The sequence below is a fragment of the Bison bison genome, unplaced genomic scaffold (genome assembly GCF_000754665.1).
Source record: "Bison bison bison isolate TAMUID 2011002044 unplaced genomic scaffold, Bison_UMD1.0 scf7180017864228, whole genome shotgun sequence".
Classification (NCBI taxonomy): domain Eukaryota; kingdom Metazoa; phylum Chordata; class Mammalia; order Artiodactyla; family Bovidae; genus Bison; species Bison bison.
In genome coordinates, this window is record NW_011494800.1 from 4076059 (window position 1) to 4095053 (window position 18995).

At 40.4% G+C, this 18995-nt stretch overlaps 1 protein-coding gene across 1 annotated transcript in view; it reads right to left on the reverse strand.

The window, feature by feature from the left end:
- Positions 1 to 18995, reverse strand: part of RASGEF1B (RasGEF domain family, member 1B) — a 38457-nt gene that overhangs the window by 18757 nt on the left and 705 nt on the right. The window contains exons 2-4 of the mRNA XM_010845911.1: positions 7061 to 7243; positions 5173 to 5295; positions 4690 to 4827 (exon numbers count right to left, since the gene is read on the reverse strand). Of these exons, the coding sequence (XP_010844213.1) occupies positions 4690 to 4827; positions 5173 to 5295; positions 7061 to 7237 (438 nt within the window). The 5' untranslated portion in view covers positions 7238 to 7243. The remainder of the gene's footprint in view (positions 1 to 4689; positions 4828 to 5172; positions 5296 to 7060; positions 7244 to 18995) is intronic.

Sequence of the window (18995 nt, forward strand, 5' to 3'; positions counted from 1 at the left end):
ATCAAAGAAAGGCATACAGGCTAATTCATTGCTAGTGTGGTCCTTAGGTTAAAGCTCCAAAGAGGGACAGCCCCAGTGAATTTCCAGATGAAAACCCTATATCCATGCTTTACTAACTAATCAGGTCCTTTTCAAAAAGTACCACAATAACATTTGCTGAGATTAATTACCTGAAAATTAAATGGCATCTTACCTAGAAGCCTAAGAACCATCTTATTTTTTCAACAGTGGTAATTTGTTTTACCAGAGCATCTTACAAAATTTTAAATGAACAGATGTTTTCATACTTAAATGGAGGAAAATCACAAACAGGAGGGAATGAGCAATTCTCATACAGTCAAGGTGAAAAAGCACACACAACCTTCCTTCTCTTCTTCTCTGTTTGTCTGGTATATATTCCACTGAGTTCTTTAAACTGGTTCATTAGATGACCTTTTGCCCTCTTCTACCTTCACAGATCACCCTAAAGTCACTAACGAAATACCTAAGTGTTTAAAAAATTGAGCCTTCAAAGCAGCTGTCTTGACACAGCACTAAAGTTATCAGTTTAGAAGATGCTATCTATTTGATAATATGCTTGTCACTCAAAGAAAGTGCCTCTTTCTTCAGAATTCAAAGCACTTTAGGCCAAATTGAGGGCTATTTTAAATCCTTCGCTGGGGGATGAGCATAATTGGTAAGAGGGAGTCAAAAGGTAGAACTTCCAGTTATAAAATAAGTCATGGGGATGTAATGTCCAGGAAGGATGGTGACTTCAGTTAATAATACTGCATTGCATATTTGAAAGTTGCTAAGAGATCTTAAAAGTTATCACAAGATAAAAATTTTTTAACTATGAAAGGTGACAGATGTTAACCAGACTCACTGTGGTGATCATTTTGCCATGTACATAAGCCATGAATCATTATGTTGTACACTTAAAACTAATACAAGGTTATATGTCAACTGTACCTCAATGAAAGTGAAGAAGAGTAAAATAAAAATCCTTCATCCCTATTTCCCTTGCTTCTTCTACTTTCATAATCTTAAGTTACATAAAAATCCATCAACTTCAAACGGTTTCTGTGGTCTTTGGTTCCAAATATCATAATAAATGCTCTCCAGGTGATTCTGACACACAGCAAAGAATATTTGGTGAAAGATCCTTATTCTGCACTTAAAAAGTGCTTTTTAGGGAACAGGCAGAGGAATGTACAGTGGAGGATTCAGCTAGTGAGCAAAAAGCAGTAAAATATGAGGAAAACATGTATGCAACAGGGTACAGGGGAAGAGCCATTCAAGTAACAAGGAACGAGTGTGTGCACAGGTGCACACGCAGGTGTGTGTGTGTGTGTGTGTGTGAGACAGAGAGGAATGTGTGTGTGATACGCACGTGTGTGATCTCTTTGAAAAGTTTGTTGCTGCCGCTTGACTCCATTTGAGAAACCAAAGCTTGGTGTCATTAAGCATGCTTCCTTCCTGAATCATGGATTGCTAAATATGTACTTAATCTTTTTTATAACTTCAAATGCCAGTGTCAGTAATTACCTGGCAAATAAAGATAGAATAAAGACCAGCCCCTTAAGGAAGAGAAAATTGCATTCTGCCCACAATAGTCATTTGTCATGTAATTCAATCATCAGTTTCATTTCGGGTTCCTTGCAGCCAAGTCCTAATAAACCTGTTCATTTTGGGCAAATCCTGAGGCAGGAAACATATTAGGTCATATTATGTGGAACTGTTCTAGCAGATTCAGAACTCAACTAAATTACATAGGGAGCACACCTGGATCCATTGACTGCCAAAAAAAAGTCCCAGGCAAGATGCAACAAGTCCCAACCCAAGCTCACACTCCTTCCCAAGAAGGGAGATCCTTTTTCCAGTGGAGGGAAATATTTTTTCCTATTCCAATAATTGATTAGTTTGTTAACTCATTCATTCATTCCATTCAAACACTCCTGGGTGCCCATTAAATGCCAGGTACTGGGCTAGGAGTTAAGGTGCTATGTGAGCAGAAGGGGCACAGCATGGAGTCTAGATGGGGGGAAAACAAGTCATAAAGAGAGTAATTACTAATCACAGAGTGCTATGAAGAAATTGGTGGTGAGAGCCAACAATGGGGAGTGACCATGGCTGGGTGGTGGGGGAAGATCTCTCCAAGGAAAGACACTTCAGCCCAAGACAGGTTAAGTGGCCTGCCAAGCACAGACCGAGGAAAAGAGCATCAATCACAAAACTTTACTTCTAGGATTGATAGAAATGAAGGAAGAGCAGAGAATTTAGAGAACTTGCCAAAGCACTCAAATCAACCAGCTGCCAAATCATGGACCCATGTCTGAATACTGGCTATATAAGTGGCTGAAGGAATAGCATCTCACTATAAACCCAGTCGAATCATGGCAGGTGACATCTCTCCACTCAAGCCCTAGATGAATCAACCAACTCTGTGGTTACACTTGGCTTATCTTCTCATCTCCTCTTTTCACACTTAAAACTCTCTGAAGACGTCAGGGTTTATCAAGGATTTATTATGAACACAGGAGGGCTGAGAAGAAGCCCAGGCACAAGACTGTCTGGCTCCCTTGCTTGGTTCCATCCAATTCTTGAATGGCTGGATCCTGTTAAAAAGAGATTGGACCCAATCTGGCCAATACAGATAGCAGCAATCCCCTTTATGAACTTCCATGACAAGAAGGACAAAAAGCCATCCATTTGGCACTGTATCTGAAAAAGATTTTTAAGGTATTCCTTTGGAAAAAAACAAGGCATCATTTCTACCTTTTAAAAAGGCGATAGAGAAAAAGGAAGCTGACTGCCATATCAACTTAAGTATCTAAACACAACTTAACTGAAATGAAGCACTGCCTGACTCAGGGCTTAGCCTCACACAAGAAAAAGTCCTTATGATGCCACTAATCTTTTGAGCAGCTTGTCATAAACTTAGGTCACCGAGACAGCCCTGCTTCTGCCAAGCAGCATAGCAGCTTAGCGCTCTAAGAAAAGATTCACTAAAAAACAGTGATGCCTAACTTTTGCCTTTATGAGTGATGCACATACCAATTCCTATCTTGCTAGAACCTGTTACACACAAACTAGCAAAATGATTAGAAGTGTCAGAATTTGCAAAAGGACCCAGGGAACTACTCATTCAGTCTTGTAGCAGTTATGGCTGTTCTGAGCACCAGTGTTCAATATAAAGTCATATGTGCTTATGCACTCAGCCGCGTCCGACTCTTTGCTGCCCCACCATGCTCCTCTGTCCATGGAATTCTCCAGGCAAGAACACTGGAGTGGGTTGCCATTTTCTTCTCCAGGGAATCTTCCCAACCCATAGCTCGACAAAGTCATAGGGGAACTGTAAAAGGATTAATTCCACTTTCATGAGAACATAATGTGGCAAGCATGTGCACATTTTTCAAGTGTTAATCTTAGAAAAATTTGCTGATTTTTTTAAGTTTGGGGAAACAGTATTAAAATGTATTCACCAGAAGCAGACAGAATAGATAGGGTGTCTTGTTATAGGATCTTGACGGCACATCACTGAAAGAATGATTTCTCCAGTTAGGGTATCCATAATGGGAAAATGCATTTTAAGACAAATGAAACAAGACACCACTGGCTTTGCCAAATGCTTCATCTATCTTTTTTGAATGTTGTATCTGGGCCTAAGTAATGTGTTCCCTGGAGCACGCCAGCAACACGGAAACTACAAAGGCCTCCTTGCCCAACAAGCCTCAACACAGAACACCAGTCCTCCAGGCTTGCTTCAAAGAGGATAACCTTGAATTTGTCATAGCTAGTTAGTGCTTATCAAAGGCTCAATTGAGGAACGTGATATTTACGAAAGATTATCTAACAGACTTATTTTCCATCTCCACCTAGTCTAGGTGCTAGCCTTGAATCAACTCCCGGGCACAAGACTTGAATCCTTTTTTCTCTGTCTTTTCTACTCCTAAAGAATTACCTTTACTAATTTATAATAATCTAATGGCAGCAGTTTTTACCAAGGAGTATTTGTTGTAAACACTACACAGAACAGTTTCCATGATCATATTCACCAAGTCCTTGCAGGACATTTTTAAAAAGTTTTATTTAATTCTTTGAAGAATTTATATGGTTTTGCTCCTCTGATAGTGCAAATTATATAACCAACTGTGTTTTCCTTTTACCTAGAGATTTACAGTGAAATACAACAATCTTGTCCTAGTCAACTGGTTCTTAATATTAGACTATTCGTTTTCTCCTTTCCATGATACAAACTATTTCCGATTTAGTATTCCCAGATATTCCTAGATATTCCTTATTATCTGTTAATATATAAATATGTTATTTTATATGTATTAGTATTTATATCTCCTACTGTGATATTCTTTATCTAACTTGCTAGATCAAACCTTTCTGGAAGGAAGAGAGGTATCAATAAAACAACACAACATGAAAACATACTTGCAACATGAATCTCTGCATGAACTGACATGAACATACCCCCAAATTAATCACATAAAACTTTAGATCACATCCCTTTGAAGTGGGATCATCTAATCAGCTCTGTCTGGCACACAAAACAGAACAGTACTCTGTGGAGAGGACTTGCCCAAAGGCAGAAACCCAGAGGAAGCAGAGGAGATGCCAGTGTACAAGTCAGCACCACTTCCCAACTAAGGCCCTGCCTGGAAATCCGAATGACTCTACTCAATTTAGGTTACCAACCTCCTCGCCACTGGCTATTCGGTGAGCCAGATCTTTTAAGTTTCTCATCATTCTTTCATCCCGAAAATCATAAGGAAATGTTTCTGTCCATTCTGTCAGGAGCTGAAGAATTTTCGGTGCAATTTTTCTTATCTGATTCTAGGGAGGAAAAGCAAACTGAATTCAGCGATATCCATCAAATAAATAATTACAAACAATGCTACTGACAAACTTCCAGTGCAAAGTCTTTGAGGCTAAAGAAGCTCTAGTGCCCCTCTCCCAAGTCAGTGTCAAGTGCTACCAACTTCAGGAAGGACCTAGGGATCTTCCATGGCACTGGACTTATATTTCTTCTTTATACCATTCCCCATTCCCTTTGCATAGCCATGATACTCTTCAGCCCAGGGAGAAGCCACGGTTACTTCGAGACCCACTTCACAAGATTTAAGCCATAATGCTACCAAACCCAATAGAAAAAAAGTAAAGTTCAAAATATATCATTACCTTATCACTGTTGGGATCACTTAGTCTCTGGTGCTCAACACATAAGTGGCAAACTTTGGCCATTAGCTCATACGGATGCATAAATAACCGAGAACTCAACAGGAAGGTAAATATGTATGTTCTCTGTGGCAAGAGAAAAAAAAAAGTTATCATGGTTAGAGCCTACATCTGAAACTAGTATTTTCCCTAAACCTGATACATCATATATCAAGTTCTCCTGATCAAAGTGAAAATGCTGTAGTTTCAAAAGTGATGCTTACTAGTAGGAAAACAAGATGGATTTCTCCTTTACCTTCTGGTACATCTTTTCCCTTAAACCATACTAAAAATAACAGAAGTACAGGATAAGTTGAGCTACTAAATTATTCACACCACATTTTTATATCTACCCTCTGGGAGCCTGCATACCAGGACATATAACTCAGCCCAGTAAAGAAGAATGAAATTCAGCCCATGGAGATCAATCTAACTTACATACACCACCCGTACAGAATCTTGTTCTGTGTCCAAATATTATGGTAACCCAATGGAAATTAAAAAACAAAAAACCACCCAACCCACATCAGTTCAAGGATTCTCCAGTGGGTCCAGTATTACACACTGGAGCATTTGTGTGCTTGTCAGAACATTCAAAGACAGGCGTTCAAGTCATCTGTTTACTTGCTCAAAGGCTAAGCAATTTGATAAAACATAATATCACACTATATACTTTTCTTTAAGCACACTGTCTCCCAAGAAGCCAGTAATGAAGTAATGCTTATTTGTTATAATAGCTTCAGACTCCCAATAAAAAGAAAAATTCCATGGGTTTTTTCTCCCCCTGAGGCACCCTTTTATGGCTCATAAACACTTACAGGGCTGAACAAGGGACGCCTTTTACTTTTGATTACAAGTTTTCCCTGTGTGGCAACATATTTGAAAATGCTATGTAACAAATCACACACAGAGGGAGATAACTCAGTAACAAACACTATGGTGAACTCCAGTGGCAAGCACAGACTATCGTTTGCACGCCAAGGTCATTATTACATTTATAAAAGGATTTGAATCCAGTGTCTGGATATTTTCATGAAATCTTTATCAACAAGCAGCTGTTGAGAAACGGGGTCAGCCACAGCACAAAGGAAGTGGGGAGAAACATCACTTGCTCTAGAAATAGAAAACCCGGGTTTGATTGCTGATGTCGAGCGTGAGACCATGTGCCAACCGAATCCCAAATTTCAATTTTTTTCCTCTCTGAGTCTCTTGGAATTGCTCTAAAGACTGAGAAAATATAAATGGATTTCCTGAATTAGAAAGGATTACCTATACAAATGTCAGGGATCAAAGGAAAACATAAGCAAGCATATTATCTGATGTCCAGGCTACAAAGAATTGCATCTTGAATGTAACTCGTGTTCTCTTTTCTAGGAAGCTTCCCTGTGTCACTTAACCTTTCTCAACATAGTGATGGTCTTGGAAACCAAAAAGGCACTAAACATTTGAGGAGCATCCAAGGTTCTATGGCATTTCTATTTAAGGATCATGGTACACGCACGAGTCAAACCTTACAGTTATTTAGATGGTCTCTGACCGTCTACACTGTGATGCCAACCCTGAAAAGAAAACTAATATGCAGAACTATTGTATCCAGGCTTAACTGGGTCTCAAAGCACTCAATAATCAACATGCAACTTCTTGTTAGAAAAATTCTTAGCAACCCAGATATAATTCTGGAGCATCCAGGGTCCCTGTCTGCTGCTGCTGCTAAGTCACTTCAGTCGTGTCCGACTCTGTGTGACCTCATAGACGGCAGCCCACCAGGCTCCCCCGTCCCTGGGATTCTCCTACTCTATTGTAATTTCTGCTGGATACCAAGGATGTGTTTCAGAAACATGTGAATACTTACATCCGGATAATAATCCACATTGGGTACCAAGTGCTGGATGAGCGCTTCCAGAGACCCGGAGAGGAGGTTGTTGTCATGGTAATACAACCCCCCACAGCTGTCCTCTACAGACTGATAGAGGTTTCGGTTGTAACCACTGCTGTCAAACATGGCAGAAAAGGGAGGAGTCTGAGGCATGCTTTCCTAAAATGAATAAGAAAGGAAGAAACACGGTGTCAGTAATAGGCAGTCCCAAAGAAAAGCAAACTTTAATAGGCATGAGGCTTTCACAGTCATGAAGAAGCAGACAAGTTTTAACCCAGGTTAGATTCTGAAACAATCTCAGAACTCATCAAGAAGTACACTGCTTTTGAACAGCACACGAATGCATATTTTTTGAGTAGCAATCGTGTCCAATAAAGTACCATGAAATACTTGAATCAAAGGCTCCAATCTATGCCTAAAGTCAAGTCTCTGGCTGCTGTGTTTAGATCTTATGCCTTCACATTTGGTTAGGAAGGCAGGGAGAGGGGTTGAGCTTTAAAGTGCTTTATCCTCCCAGTCAAGTATCATCCTAAGGTGGAAACATGCACCTTCAAAGTTGGTGGGGAAGAATTACATAATGCTTAAGAAATATTGGACTAGCATTGGGCATATTAGAAGATAACCAAAACAGAAGTTGAAAACCTGAAACCTAAGAGAAGCCTAGAATTAAAGTATCTGTGTGTGTACGTGTGTGTGTGTGTGTGTGTGTGTTTATGTTCTTGTTTAGTCACTAAGTCATGTCTGATTGTTTGCAACCCATGGACTGTAGCCCGCCGGGCTCCTCTGTCCATGGGATTTCTCAGGCAAGAATACTGGAGTGGGTTACCATTCCTTTCACCAGTGGATCTTCCCAACTCAGGGATCAAACCAGAGTCTCCTGCACTGCAGGCGGATTCTTTACCACTCAGCCACCAGGGAAGCACTGTGTAAGTTTATAGATGCATATATATATCAGGAGATTTCATGCCAGCTCCTCAGCGTTCACTGGAAGTCTGATGCCATTCATTTTTGCCCCTTTGTGTTAAATTCTTTCGGGGTGAAGGGCTCTATAAAGCCTCAGTGCTCGGTAAACACACGGGCTGAGAAAGCACCTGACTGGGGAACAAGGAGTGCTGTGACGTCCGCTCCCTGTGTGTGCTTTCCTGCTCACAAAGCCCGCATAAGAGGGTGTTTGCTGGAGGCCAGAGGCTATTAAGTTATTACTTGGATTCCGAGGAATGGAGCCCCTGGCCCTAGAACAGACTCCCGTTTCCGGCAGCCTGTCTGGACAAAGGAGGCATTCAGGAGTTGCGGAGATGGAGGGTTTCAGAGGCAAACAATGAGGGAGAGGCAAACTCCAGGGCTTGGACTGACAGGCCTAGGGTGTTTGGAGGCTGCAGGAGGACACAACCTGGGCTAATCTTTCTTTTCAAGAGGCTTAAGATATTTGCATCCGAATGGGGGCGGGGAGTGGGGGTCTGTCTGTGGCTATACATCCCTCTCCAAGCACGGCTGTCCCAGGTGCCCCCTTGCCACCCTCCCACGGGGGCCAGAGCATCACAGTACCTGCACGTACCTGGGCAGGGAGCCGCCAGGGGTGGGGTGTTGGGAACAAACAACACCCACTGTAAAGCCGCCCTGGCAGGTGAAATGGCATTTAGGGAAAGAAGCATCAAGAAAGTGAAAAAAGAGAAAAATAATAACTTCAGTATTTTGTGGTCTATCCCATCCATAAACCAATACTGAGGGAGAACATAAAACCATCCACAATGAAATAGCACAAAGAAAGAAAGATAAACCTCATATGATACTGCTTATATAAAAAGTGATATAAGTGAATTTATGTACAAAACAAAAACAGACTCACAGACATAGAAAACAAACATCTGTGTTTACCAAAGGGGAAAGTAGTGGCGGGAGGTGGTGGTGGGGATAAATTAGGAATTTGGGATTAACTGATATGCATTACTATACATAAAATAGATAAACAACAAAGACCTACTGTATAGCTCAGGGAGCTATATTCAATCTCTTGTAATAATCTACAAAGGAAAAGAATCTGAAAAAAGAATATCTTTTTCCAGTAGTCACGCAGGGATGTAAGAGCTGGACCATAAAGGAGGCTGAGCACCGAAGAACTGATGCTTTCAAACTGTGGTGCTGGAGAAAACTCTTGAGAGTCTCCTGGACAGCAAGGAGATCAAACCAGTCAATCTTAAAGGAAATCAACCCTTAATATACTTGGAAGGACTGCTGCTGAAGCTCAACACTTGAACCACCTGATGTGAAGAGCCAACTCACTGGAAAAGACCCTGATGCTGGGAAAGATTGAGGGCAAAAGGAGAAGCAAAAGGCAAAGGGCAAAAGGGTAACAGAGGATGAGATGGTTGGATGGCATCACCAACTCAATGAATGTGAGTTTGAGCAAGCTCCGGGAGACAGTGAAGGATAGGGAAGGCTGGTGTGCTGCAGTCCATGGGGTAGCAAAGAGTCAGACATGATTTAGTGACTGAAGAGCAACAGTATATATATGTATAACTGAATCCTTTTACTGTACACCTGAAACTGACCCAACATTGTAAATCAACTATTCTCCAAAAATACAGTCACAAATGGGAAGAAAGTGAGGACTGAGAATCACTGTCTGGGGAGACCGGTAACCACCAGAGTCATCGCTGCCATCCCTCTCGCTTGGGCAGGACATGGTCATAATGGCCAAGGGACCAGGAACATTGAGATGTAGATGTTAACACAAATGCTCTCCACTTAGTTGGTAAGATCTTATACATAGGAATCACAGTTAAACAACTCAAGGCTAACATTTTCTAAGACAATGGACAAAGTATGCTTCTGTCCTCTCCAAACTGCCAGTTTTCCGTGAGCCTGTTTCACATGCAATATCATCTTTGCACATGGGTTGTTCCTGGTGGGAAGAAAAACAAGAGACCATCTGCCCTTGCCCTGAGAAAGTCAAAATGTCCTTAAACTGGGACACCAGAGACTGAGATGAGAAACACCTAAAAGTTACAGCCTGGAAGGAACCTTCCATTTGGATGTGGTCACCTGCCTCTGGCTTAAAAAAGCTTTAGATGGTTAAAACCACACAGTATCCTTGGCATCCAAGGTTGACAAGTGGAACTCACTCCATCATGCCCTTGAAGGTTTTCTTTTTCCCCTTCTGCCAAGAATCATGAATTTTCCTTGATTTTTCCACTCACTCATTGCTACTGAAACCATCATAGTAAAGGGCTTTGGGGAGACAGTAGGCCAAGAGTTGGGAATTTCAGACAATCAGAAAGTGCCAAAAGTTCAAAAGGACCATAGGAAATCAACTAGTCGAAGGTGGAAATAGGTTTCATCTCACTTTCTAACTGCAATCAATCTGAAGTGGTTGCCCAGAGGCCCCACGAAGAGTAAGGATTCAAAGGCTGTAACTAGGTGGGGAACATAATGATAACAGACTAGTATCTAAGGCTGTAGCTAGGTGCTAAGGGATCAGCAATGACTAGAAAACAGTTATGCAAGAAGCCAAGGTCCAAGCGCCATGACAGTCAAGTCCACTCTCCTCTGTCCACCAGTGCACAAGCTGAGACCCTGTGCAGTGAGGTGAAGCGACCAGATTAGGACCACACAGTCACGTGGCTACAGCATCCAGTGAGTCCGAGGAACGTTCTTGCATCTTGCACACACACCCCTGCGGCCTTCGATTGATCGACAGGAATCACTAACCCACAAAATGGTCACAAATTACTCAGAATTCCCTTTCAAAAAATCAGCACCAAAAGTACTTCTTAATTATTTAATCCCATAAAGTGGACAAGGATCCAGATATGGGCAAAGACGCAGACTGTATGAAGCCCTCATCTGGGGCTTAAGAGCCTTGGAAACTTTGGAGACTCACTTACTCACCCCTAGTCAATTATTTCCACTTTTGCTCTCTCCTTCCAAAATTCTCAATGACAACAAACTACCAATTTCCTTTATGGCAAAGTTAGAGCATTTTTTAGAGCAATGACAAAAGGCATTTGTATTGTTCCTGGGAACTGTGTACAAAATATCAATACATCAAAAAAACTCTCTGACCAGGTACCAAAAGAAAATACTGCAAATAGCAAAGGGTGGTAAACTGAGATAAGTTAATTGGGGTTATAGTTTACTAAAAATCAAATTTAAGAAAAGACCATGTCGCTGGTTGCTTTCTGCCTTCTAATTAGCCCAAAATTCTGTTGCTGATCAGCTGATTGATTGACCACAAACCATCTTGATAATTCAACTTGCATACCATTTTTCAAACCCAGGTCTTCACATTCCAGGTTCAAAATTTACAACTCTACATCATGCTATACTGCAAATGGTCTTCTTTGAACTTCAAATGTTTACCCATAAAATGAAAAGCCTGTCAGTCTGCTCCAAATTGTAGTCTATTAGAGTAATTTATATGCTTTACAAGTTCTACATAAATCCTTGCTCCCAAGATGTATGATAGGCCATTAATTACTCTTATTAAAAAGCAACACTGTCAACAGAAGTATTTAAGATACTGACCTTTGCCATCAAAGAATAATCCCCTCTAATCAGAGATTTCAGAGATTCTAATATACACTTCTTTGTATTTTAGTTTCTTTGAAATTGAGATTCATTAGATAGTTGAGTGACAAGAAAATACATTTAACCATCAGTCTTTTTTTTAGCAATATATAAAAGAGCATCTTATAATGGATGACATCTTAGATTCAATGAAATACAGTAATATTTGCTTGTGTGTACTTTATAGATTGCCAGAAAAAAAAAATCTGATGAGATAAAATGATACAAAGAAAGCTCATAGATCACAGTAGGCATAACTAATTTCTGGACAATCTCTAGCAAGTGGCCAGTCTGTTTTCTGGAAAGATCAACTGCCTTGTGTAATAGACATATTTGTTAAACAAGGGGAAAGGTCAGCAGAACGGCACAGAAAGTACTGTTTGTGAAGTGGATTTTTAAATACTTCCAAAGATAAACATAGTGGAATTTTTTTTCTCTCAAGTATCTTTCCTCTTATTACCCACATCAGGAACTACTGTTTATTTAGCATTACTCAAACTTGATGTTCAAGACTTTAGTTCAACCTGCTACAGTTCTAGAATTAAATAGGGAGGCTCAGAAGATTAAATATTGGCTTGGTTTTTGTTTAAGAAAACAAATTCACAGAATGTCCAAGTACTGGACACGAGAATCCAAAGAAGCATTTAGCCCCAGGTGCTATTAATTCCAGGAATCCTTTGCTGACGTTACCCCAGTGGACGAAGGACTGAGTTTAAGGTAGTTCCTACCCACAGCTTCCATTTATTTTCTTTAATCTCAGTGAAGCTCTGGCTTCTTATCTGCAGCAAACCTTCTCTTTACAGCTCTCACAATTACTATGTTCTGTCTGTTGGGTTCTGTAAACTCTCAATTTACTTACCTTCTCTATCCTTTCCAACATAATCTCAACACTAACTTCTCCGTCCTTCTTTAGCACATCCTCCACCAAGTTCTCCATCCTTCTTTAGTACAAATTTTGCCCAACCCAATGTACCTGCTGTGGGGACCAGATAGCAAAAATTCTGGTTTAGGAGAAATTCACTTTTTTCCAAAATTGAAATAAGTGACAGCATTAAGTGCTGTGCTGTGCTCAGTCTTGTCCAACTCTTTGAGATCCCATGGACTGGTGCCCGAAGGCTCCTCTGTCCATGGGATTCTCCACGCAAGAATACTGGACCGGATTGCCATTTCCTCCCCCAGGCGATTAAGTACTGTCCTTAATTTGCTGGTTAAGTCAAACTTCAAAGCAGTTAACTCTTTTGGAAAAAGTGAGATTTATGTGAGATGCTTGAAAAAGCTGTTGACTCTATTCAAATTACTACCAGGAAGATAAGGCTTAAGAGACAGGTTAATCTCACAAACAGTTCTCATCTTGCAAAGTTTCATTTGTAACCCAGTTGCTGGAAACTCAGAATATATTCTATTTGGCCAGTGGGCTCTAGCTTTTTAGGGAGATCACAAACTTCTCTGCAAGAAATCAACCAACAAATGTGTATATATTTTTAGAGAGCTCAGATCTCAGATTAGGAAGTATGTGTGCTGGTCTGTACAGAACTTGGATTGTATTTATTACCCACTTCCTCAAAGAAGGAGAATATGGTGGTTCTGAAGAGAACCTTGGTGTAACACATTCAAAACTGGCTCCTTAGAAAGCAATAAATATTTGTTTTTTGTTTTTTGTTTTTTTCCTGGTAGTACTGATCCAATGGAGTTAAAGAGAATGAAAAAAGACACTTCTTTTTTTGGGGGGGTAGAGATAATTAAATAGGCCTTCCCGCCCTCCCTCCCAAACCCTCAACAAATTGAGGACTTTGGAATGGAGAGAAGGCAATGAGACAGTGGGAAATGAATTTGGTTTTTAAAACAATGACCCAGGATAAAAGAAAGCTTTGAGTTGCCAGAATTAGCATACAGATTACAGGTTCTTCTGGGACACTTCCCAAGGGGAAGTAAGCGATACCCAACCCAGGTATACAAGATGAATGCTCTTTCTTAAAATGAATTTGGGAACCTGGAAAGTTGGTTGACAGACAAGATATCTCACAGGAGCAGCTAATTCAGTCACAAAGATATATCATGTTCTTTCAAGGACCCTGCCAGAGTTCAGCGTGACATTGATCCAGCAGCAAGGAAGCAGGCTCTGGGTGATTTAAGGGATGAATGGATTTGAAAGGCATGCCTAATGGTTTCAAACCAACTAAGGCACCAGATGAAAAGCTGCCTTTTCTCGAAACAGCAGACTGTGTTTGAATCAGCGACTGCTTTTGCACAAGGTTATTTATGGGGAGGCAGGTGCAGGAGGCTAAGGTGGTTTCAGGTGACAATGCAAATTGGAAAAGAGGGCCAGGAAAAGATGGGTGTGGGAACTAAATCAAAGGCCATCCTTCAACATCTGCTTTAGGTGTTTTGTAAATCTCTACCAAGATGTCAAGTCAGCATTTCGTTTACACCCAGGAGAATGAGATCGCAAAGGGTAAGAGTGCAAGAAAAAAAAGAGATGTATTTCTCCCTATTTCATCATACAGCGCCTTGGTGAGATATTTAATAAATCCAATGCCTTTATATTGATTGCTATCCTTTTGCTTCTGTTAAAAAATGCTGGGCATGTGTCCCAGTGAGGTAGAGGACAGCCACTCTATCACAGTTGAACTTCGAAACCATATTTGCTTAGTAAGGAGAGGCTTAATTTAAGATCCGGGAATGACTGGTTCCCAAATTCCCATCCAGATTCCAGAGGAACTTTGCCCTTTGGTGAGAGGCCACCACTTCCCTTTCTCACTTGAGGTTCCAGAGATGGGAATGAAAAAAGAGTTCACATATTTCAGCTTGACTCCAGCTGGGATCTCAAGTACTTTTATCCTCCTTCAGGCACTGCGGAATCTCAGAAGACAACAGTTAACAGTAGGCTCAGAGAGGGTTTCTCTAATTATGGATCTGAGTTGGAAGAAAGTAAAATCAAGTTTCCAACACTATCTAAAACAGGATTATTTTGAGCTTGAAAACGTCTCAAAGATTATCTTCTCATTTCTTCCTAGCAGCATCTCTGGATGCTAGAAAAGCTACACCTTTGCTAACCTCCTTGAAAAAAGAGGTATTGTGTTGAGATTACAAACAATACAGAGCAGACAAGTAAGAACTGACTCACCTCTTTGGCATGAGAACAAAAAGTAACTAACTCCCAGATAAGTACATTCTTTGGAACTGAGCCCCAAATGCTTAGGAGATCTCACAGTCAAGGGGAAATAATCAGTATTTCTGAGGAAAGAAGGTCCTATTTCTCTCTATAAGGATGAAATAGGGGTATTTCCTGATTTGTTACAGGTTTCCATATAAAAAATGAATTTGCATTTTGCTTCATTTGTCCTAGATGCTACCTTTTTTAAACAAAACTAATTCCTAGTTAACGAAGGAAAAGAATTCTGACTCAAATAATTACTATCTTTGGTTTCCCTGGAAGAAAAACAAAGCTAAAATTTGTCATCTTTTGACTTGGGACTATCTTGTCAGCAGTTTATCAAGACACAAAACAACAATTCAGTACATGGAAACTATAAATAGGCCTGGAGAATCATTTAAAACCTTTCTTTGAGATAAATCTTTACTATTTTTTTTTTGTAGGAAATGATCCCAGTGCATGTTGATATTCTTCCTGCACCGTTTTTCATCTACAACTTCCATGCAGTTCCTGAAGGTAACAGTAGATGGCTCCATGTTCCTTGTCGTTGAAAGGGCTGGTGCATTCTAGCAGAAACAGTAGGTGCTGGTTTAGAAAAGTACAAGGACAACTGGAGTTCTGGGGGAAATTTTTTGAGAAATTGGTTGTTTGTGATTGTGGCAAATTACTGAACTTTGGGAGGTGGCATTGCTCATGATATACAGTTGCAAACATACAAAGCCAGTCGGTCTTACTTCCTTATGTCTTGGGTGCTGTTTATGATGAGAATTAATTGTAATTTTCCCAGGGGAATAAAAATGATCTTCTGGATAATCAAAATCATCATCATCTAATTAAGGGCTGTCAAAAAGAACTTGCTGAGATATTTGAAACTTTCTTTTTCTGGCCAATACATCAGCCACTTACACACGTAGCTACTGAGCACCTAAAACATGACTCGTACAATTTTTTTACTTTGTTTAATTTAGTTAAACTTAAGTTCATATATCCCCATGTGGCTAGTTACTGAACAGCACTGGCTATCATATTGCACAGCACAGAGATAAGTAGTGGAATCATCATTTACACATGATAGATTTCAAGTCAAATTACAGAATATCAAATGGGGAAGCAACCTTAACTAAAAGGGTTTATGTTTCTAAACCCAATTTGCCTCAATAGGAAAATAACCTGATACTTAGGACATTTAGTAAACAAGTATAATTTTCTATTAACATGGTTACTAGGATAATATTATTTTTTTGACTGCAAGTTCTTGAAAAATTACCGTTATCTGCCACCTCCCCACTCCATTCTTCCCTTTTAAATAGAAGGATATTAGTGGTCTATAAAGTGCTTTCCTTTCTTACAAGACTAACTTGTGCTTTCTCTGTGTTACAGTAATTTTCATACCAGAGTTTCCTAATAAAATATGAATCAACTGAATGACTTCTAGACATAGAAGTTTTGAAACAAGGTAATATACAGACCATATGAAGTAATATACAGACTGGTCAAAAGATTGATTTTAAGATGATCAGTTTTAATAGTAACACTAATTCAAAAGGTCAAAAAATTTTCCTCATTCAGCCTTCTTGAAAACTAGCATTTTTAAAAACACTTGTAGGAGAAAAACAAAAGGCAGTTCAGGTGAATAATAAATCTACATAATTTTCATCAATAAGAAATTTCACTCTCCTGTCTCATTTTTGTGTACCCATGAAGTAGCTGAACATCTAACCACAGATCATGACTTCAGCCTTCATTCTTCCACAGCCAATAAATGGTACAAATGAATGAAGTGATAGTATAGCAAAATAAGTCAGCTAACACAGAGCTAAAAGAGACTCATAAATCATCTAGTTTGACAACTCATCAATTTCACAGATATTGCAGGTATAGGGAGAGAGGGAGTGACTTGTTAGGGCTCCAGATTGATTAGACCCCTAGTCTCTATTTCCAAGGCAGAAATCTGCCTATAGCACTTGGCTACATCTGTCATTCTAGGATAAGACGGTTGCACGAATCTAATTTTTATAAATTTAACTGCGAACCCAAAAGTGCAACTGAAGGGGAGGTAACATTTGAATTCAACCACTAAAGACAAAAACCTCATCAATCTTAAGCAGTATTTTCAATAGTACAATTTGTCTCCTTACAACCACACAAAATGTTATGGCTTTTCCATTCATTATCTGTGGCATCAGAATCAAGATTCTAAGTCCCTGCTTTAGAGATGCCAGATTCTTCTCCCAAGGAAGGGAGTATACCCTTATTTCCTCATCTCCTGTTCAAGCAGATATTCTCTCTGGGGTCATCCGAATGCTCCTCCAAAGTCCAATTGTTCCAGGCCACCTCTGGAGACTGATGAAGTTGAACCCACCTTTTCCTCTGCCACATTAGGTACTTTACCAAAATAGACCATCACCTAGCTTTGCCCTTTCAATTTTCTTAACCATTTCTTTTTTCTCCTAGAGAGGTGTTATTCGACTGATATTTTTTTCTGTGTGTCTATTGTAGCTTATTAGCTAGTAGCTAATTTTGAACTGTAAGAATGCAGTGTTAGTAATAATATAAGAAGTGTGAATTGTGATAAATAATATTTAAATATTTAATATATGGATAAGAATAAATTAAATTAAAAAAACAATAAATACAAATGGTTTATGATTTTCTATTCCAAAAGTCAGTAGGGTCTCAAACATCAGATTAAGTGTCTGCTGCTGCTGTTGCTAAGTCGCTTCAGTCGTGTCAGACTCTGTGCGACCCCATAGACGGCAGCCCACCAGGCTCCCCCGTACCTGGGCTAGTGGAGCATATAAAATAGAGCAAGATTGAAAATGCACCAAGGGTGAAATAAAGTCTAAGGCTTTAATAGTCCATTAGACCACTGGAAAGTACTAGGCTTAGTAGCCAGAAATGTTGCCACCTCTAGGAAAACAAAGGATTGACCAACATGTAGTAGAAGAATGCCAACAAGAAACTTGCTAATCCGTAGCTGATCATCTCCACTTTTTGCCTGAAAGGTGTAACAGAGCATCAACTGTGAACCCTGATGTCTGTCAAAAATGCCCCAGGTCCTCCCTGGCCCAATCCTCTCCTCCCTCCCCCCCAAATAAAATAACCATTAATAATAGGATCCAACAAGCTGCCACACTTTTTAATCTGTTATGAAAATCTCAACATCCAAGCATTTTTATTTTTATTTCCTTTTAGAAGTCACTTCTACATTTGCCCTAAACCTCACCTGACTAGTTGTTTTCCTCCCAAATCTCTGATCGGGCGTATACTCTGGTGAACTGTAACCTCCTTGTTTCTTAGCCTAGGCTTATCACCATGGTCTATGTTTTAAATTAAGACACAGCCATCACATGCTAAGCTCTAGCCGCTGTCTTCAGAAGGAAAGAATAATTATTCACCCCATCTGAGTCTGACTGTACCAGACATTAATCAAGAGGGCAAAAGCCTGATCCCTGAACTCTTCCCCTTTATGCACCCAGTTCAGAGACCCTCCCAGGCCATCAGATCATCGAGGTCTAAATATAGATCTACGCGCACCAGCAGTCCCTGACCACCGTCACATGGTGCTGCTGACGAATGACTCCTTGGAGACGCTTTCGACCCAAACACACGTACACAAATTTGTGTGCATATCCATCCATATACACTATACCCACCGAATTCGTTAGCAAAGATGGGCATATCCATCCACTCAGAAAAGAGGGTCGCTCCCTAGAGATGCCCTCTTGGTACACTTGCGCCACTCTGCACTGTCAGAGGACTTAGCTACGTTGCTCTCCCTTGACCTGCGCGGATCACGTTGGGGTAAGGTGAGAATCAATATTCCAGTGGTACGTAGACAGACAGACACACCTACGTACCCTCCAGCCCCCCTGTTCTGCTTTTTCTCAGGAACAGCACTGAAGTTTCCACGGTTCCCCGAGAAAGGAGCCTCCCTCCCGCCAGCAGCCCGCGAGGCTCCCAGGTACCCACAGTTCAGATTACTATCTCCCAGTCAGGTGACCCAAGACGACTCACCTGAGCTCAGGCAAGAGCAAGGGGACACTCTGTCCCAAGTAGCCAGCCAAAGGGAGGAATTAAAGAATATCACCGTGTCAGTGGTGAGCACATGACTTCTGTTTCCTTGTCTCTTTTAAGAGTCAGACCTTAAGATTTTAAGGCTCCGACACCAAAAATAAACAGCACCCCCCC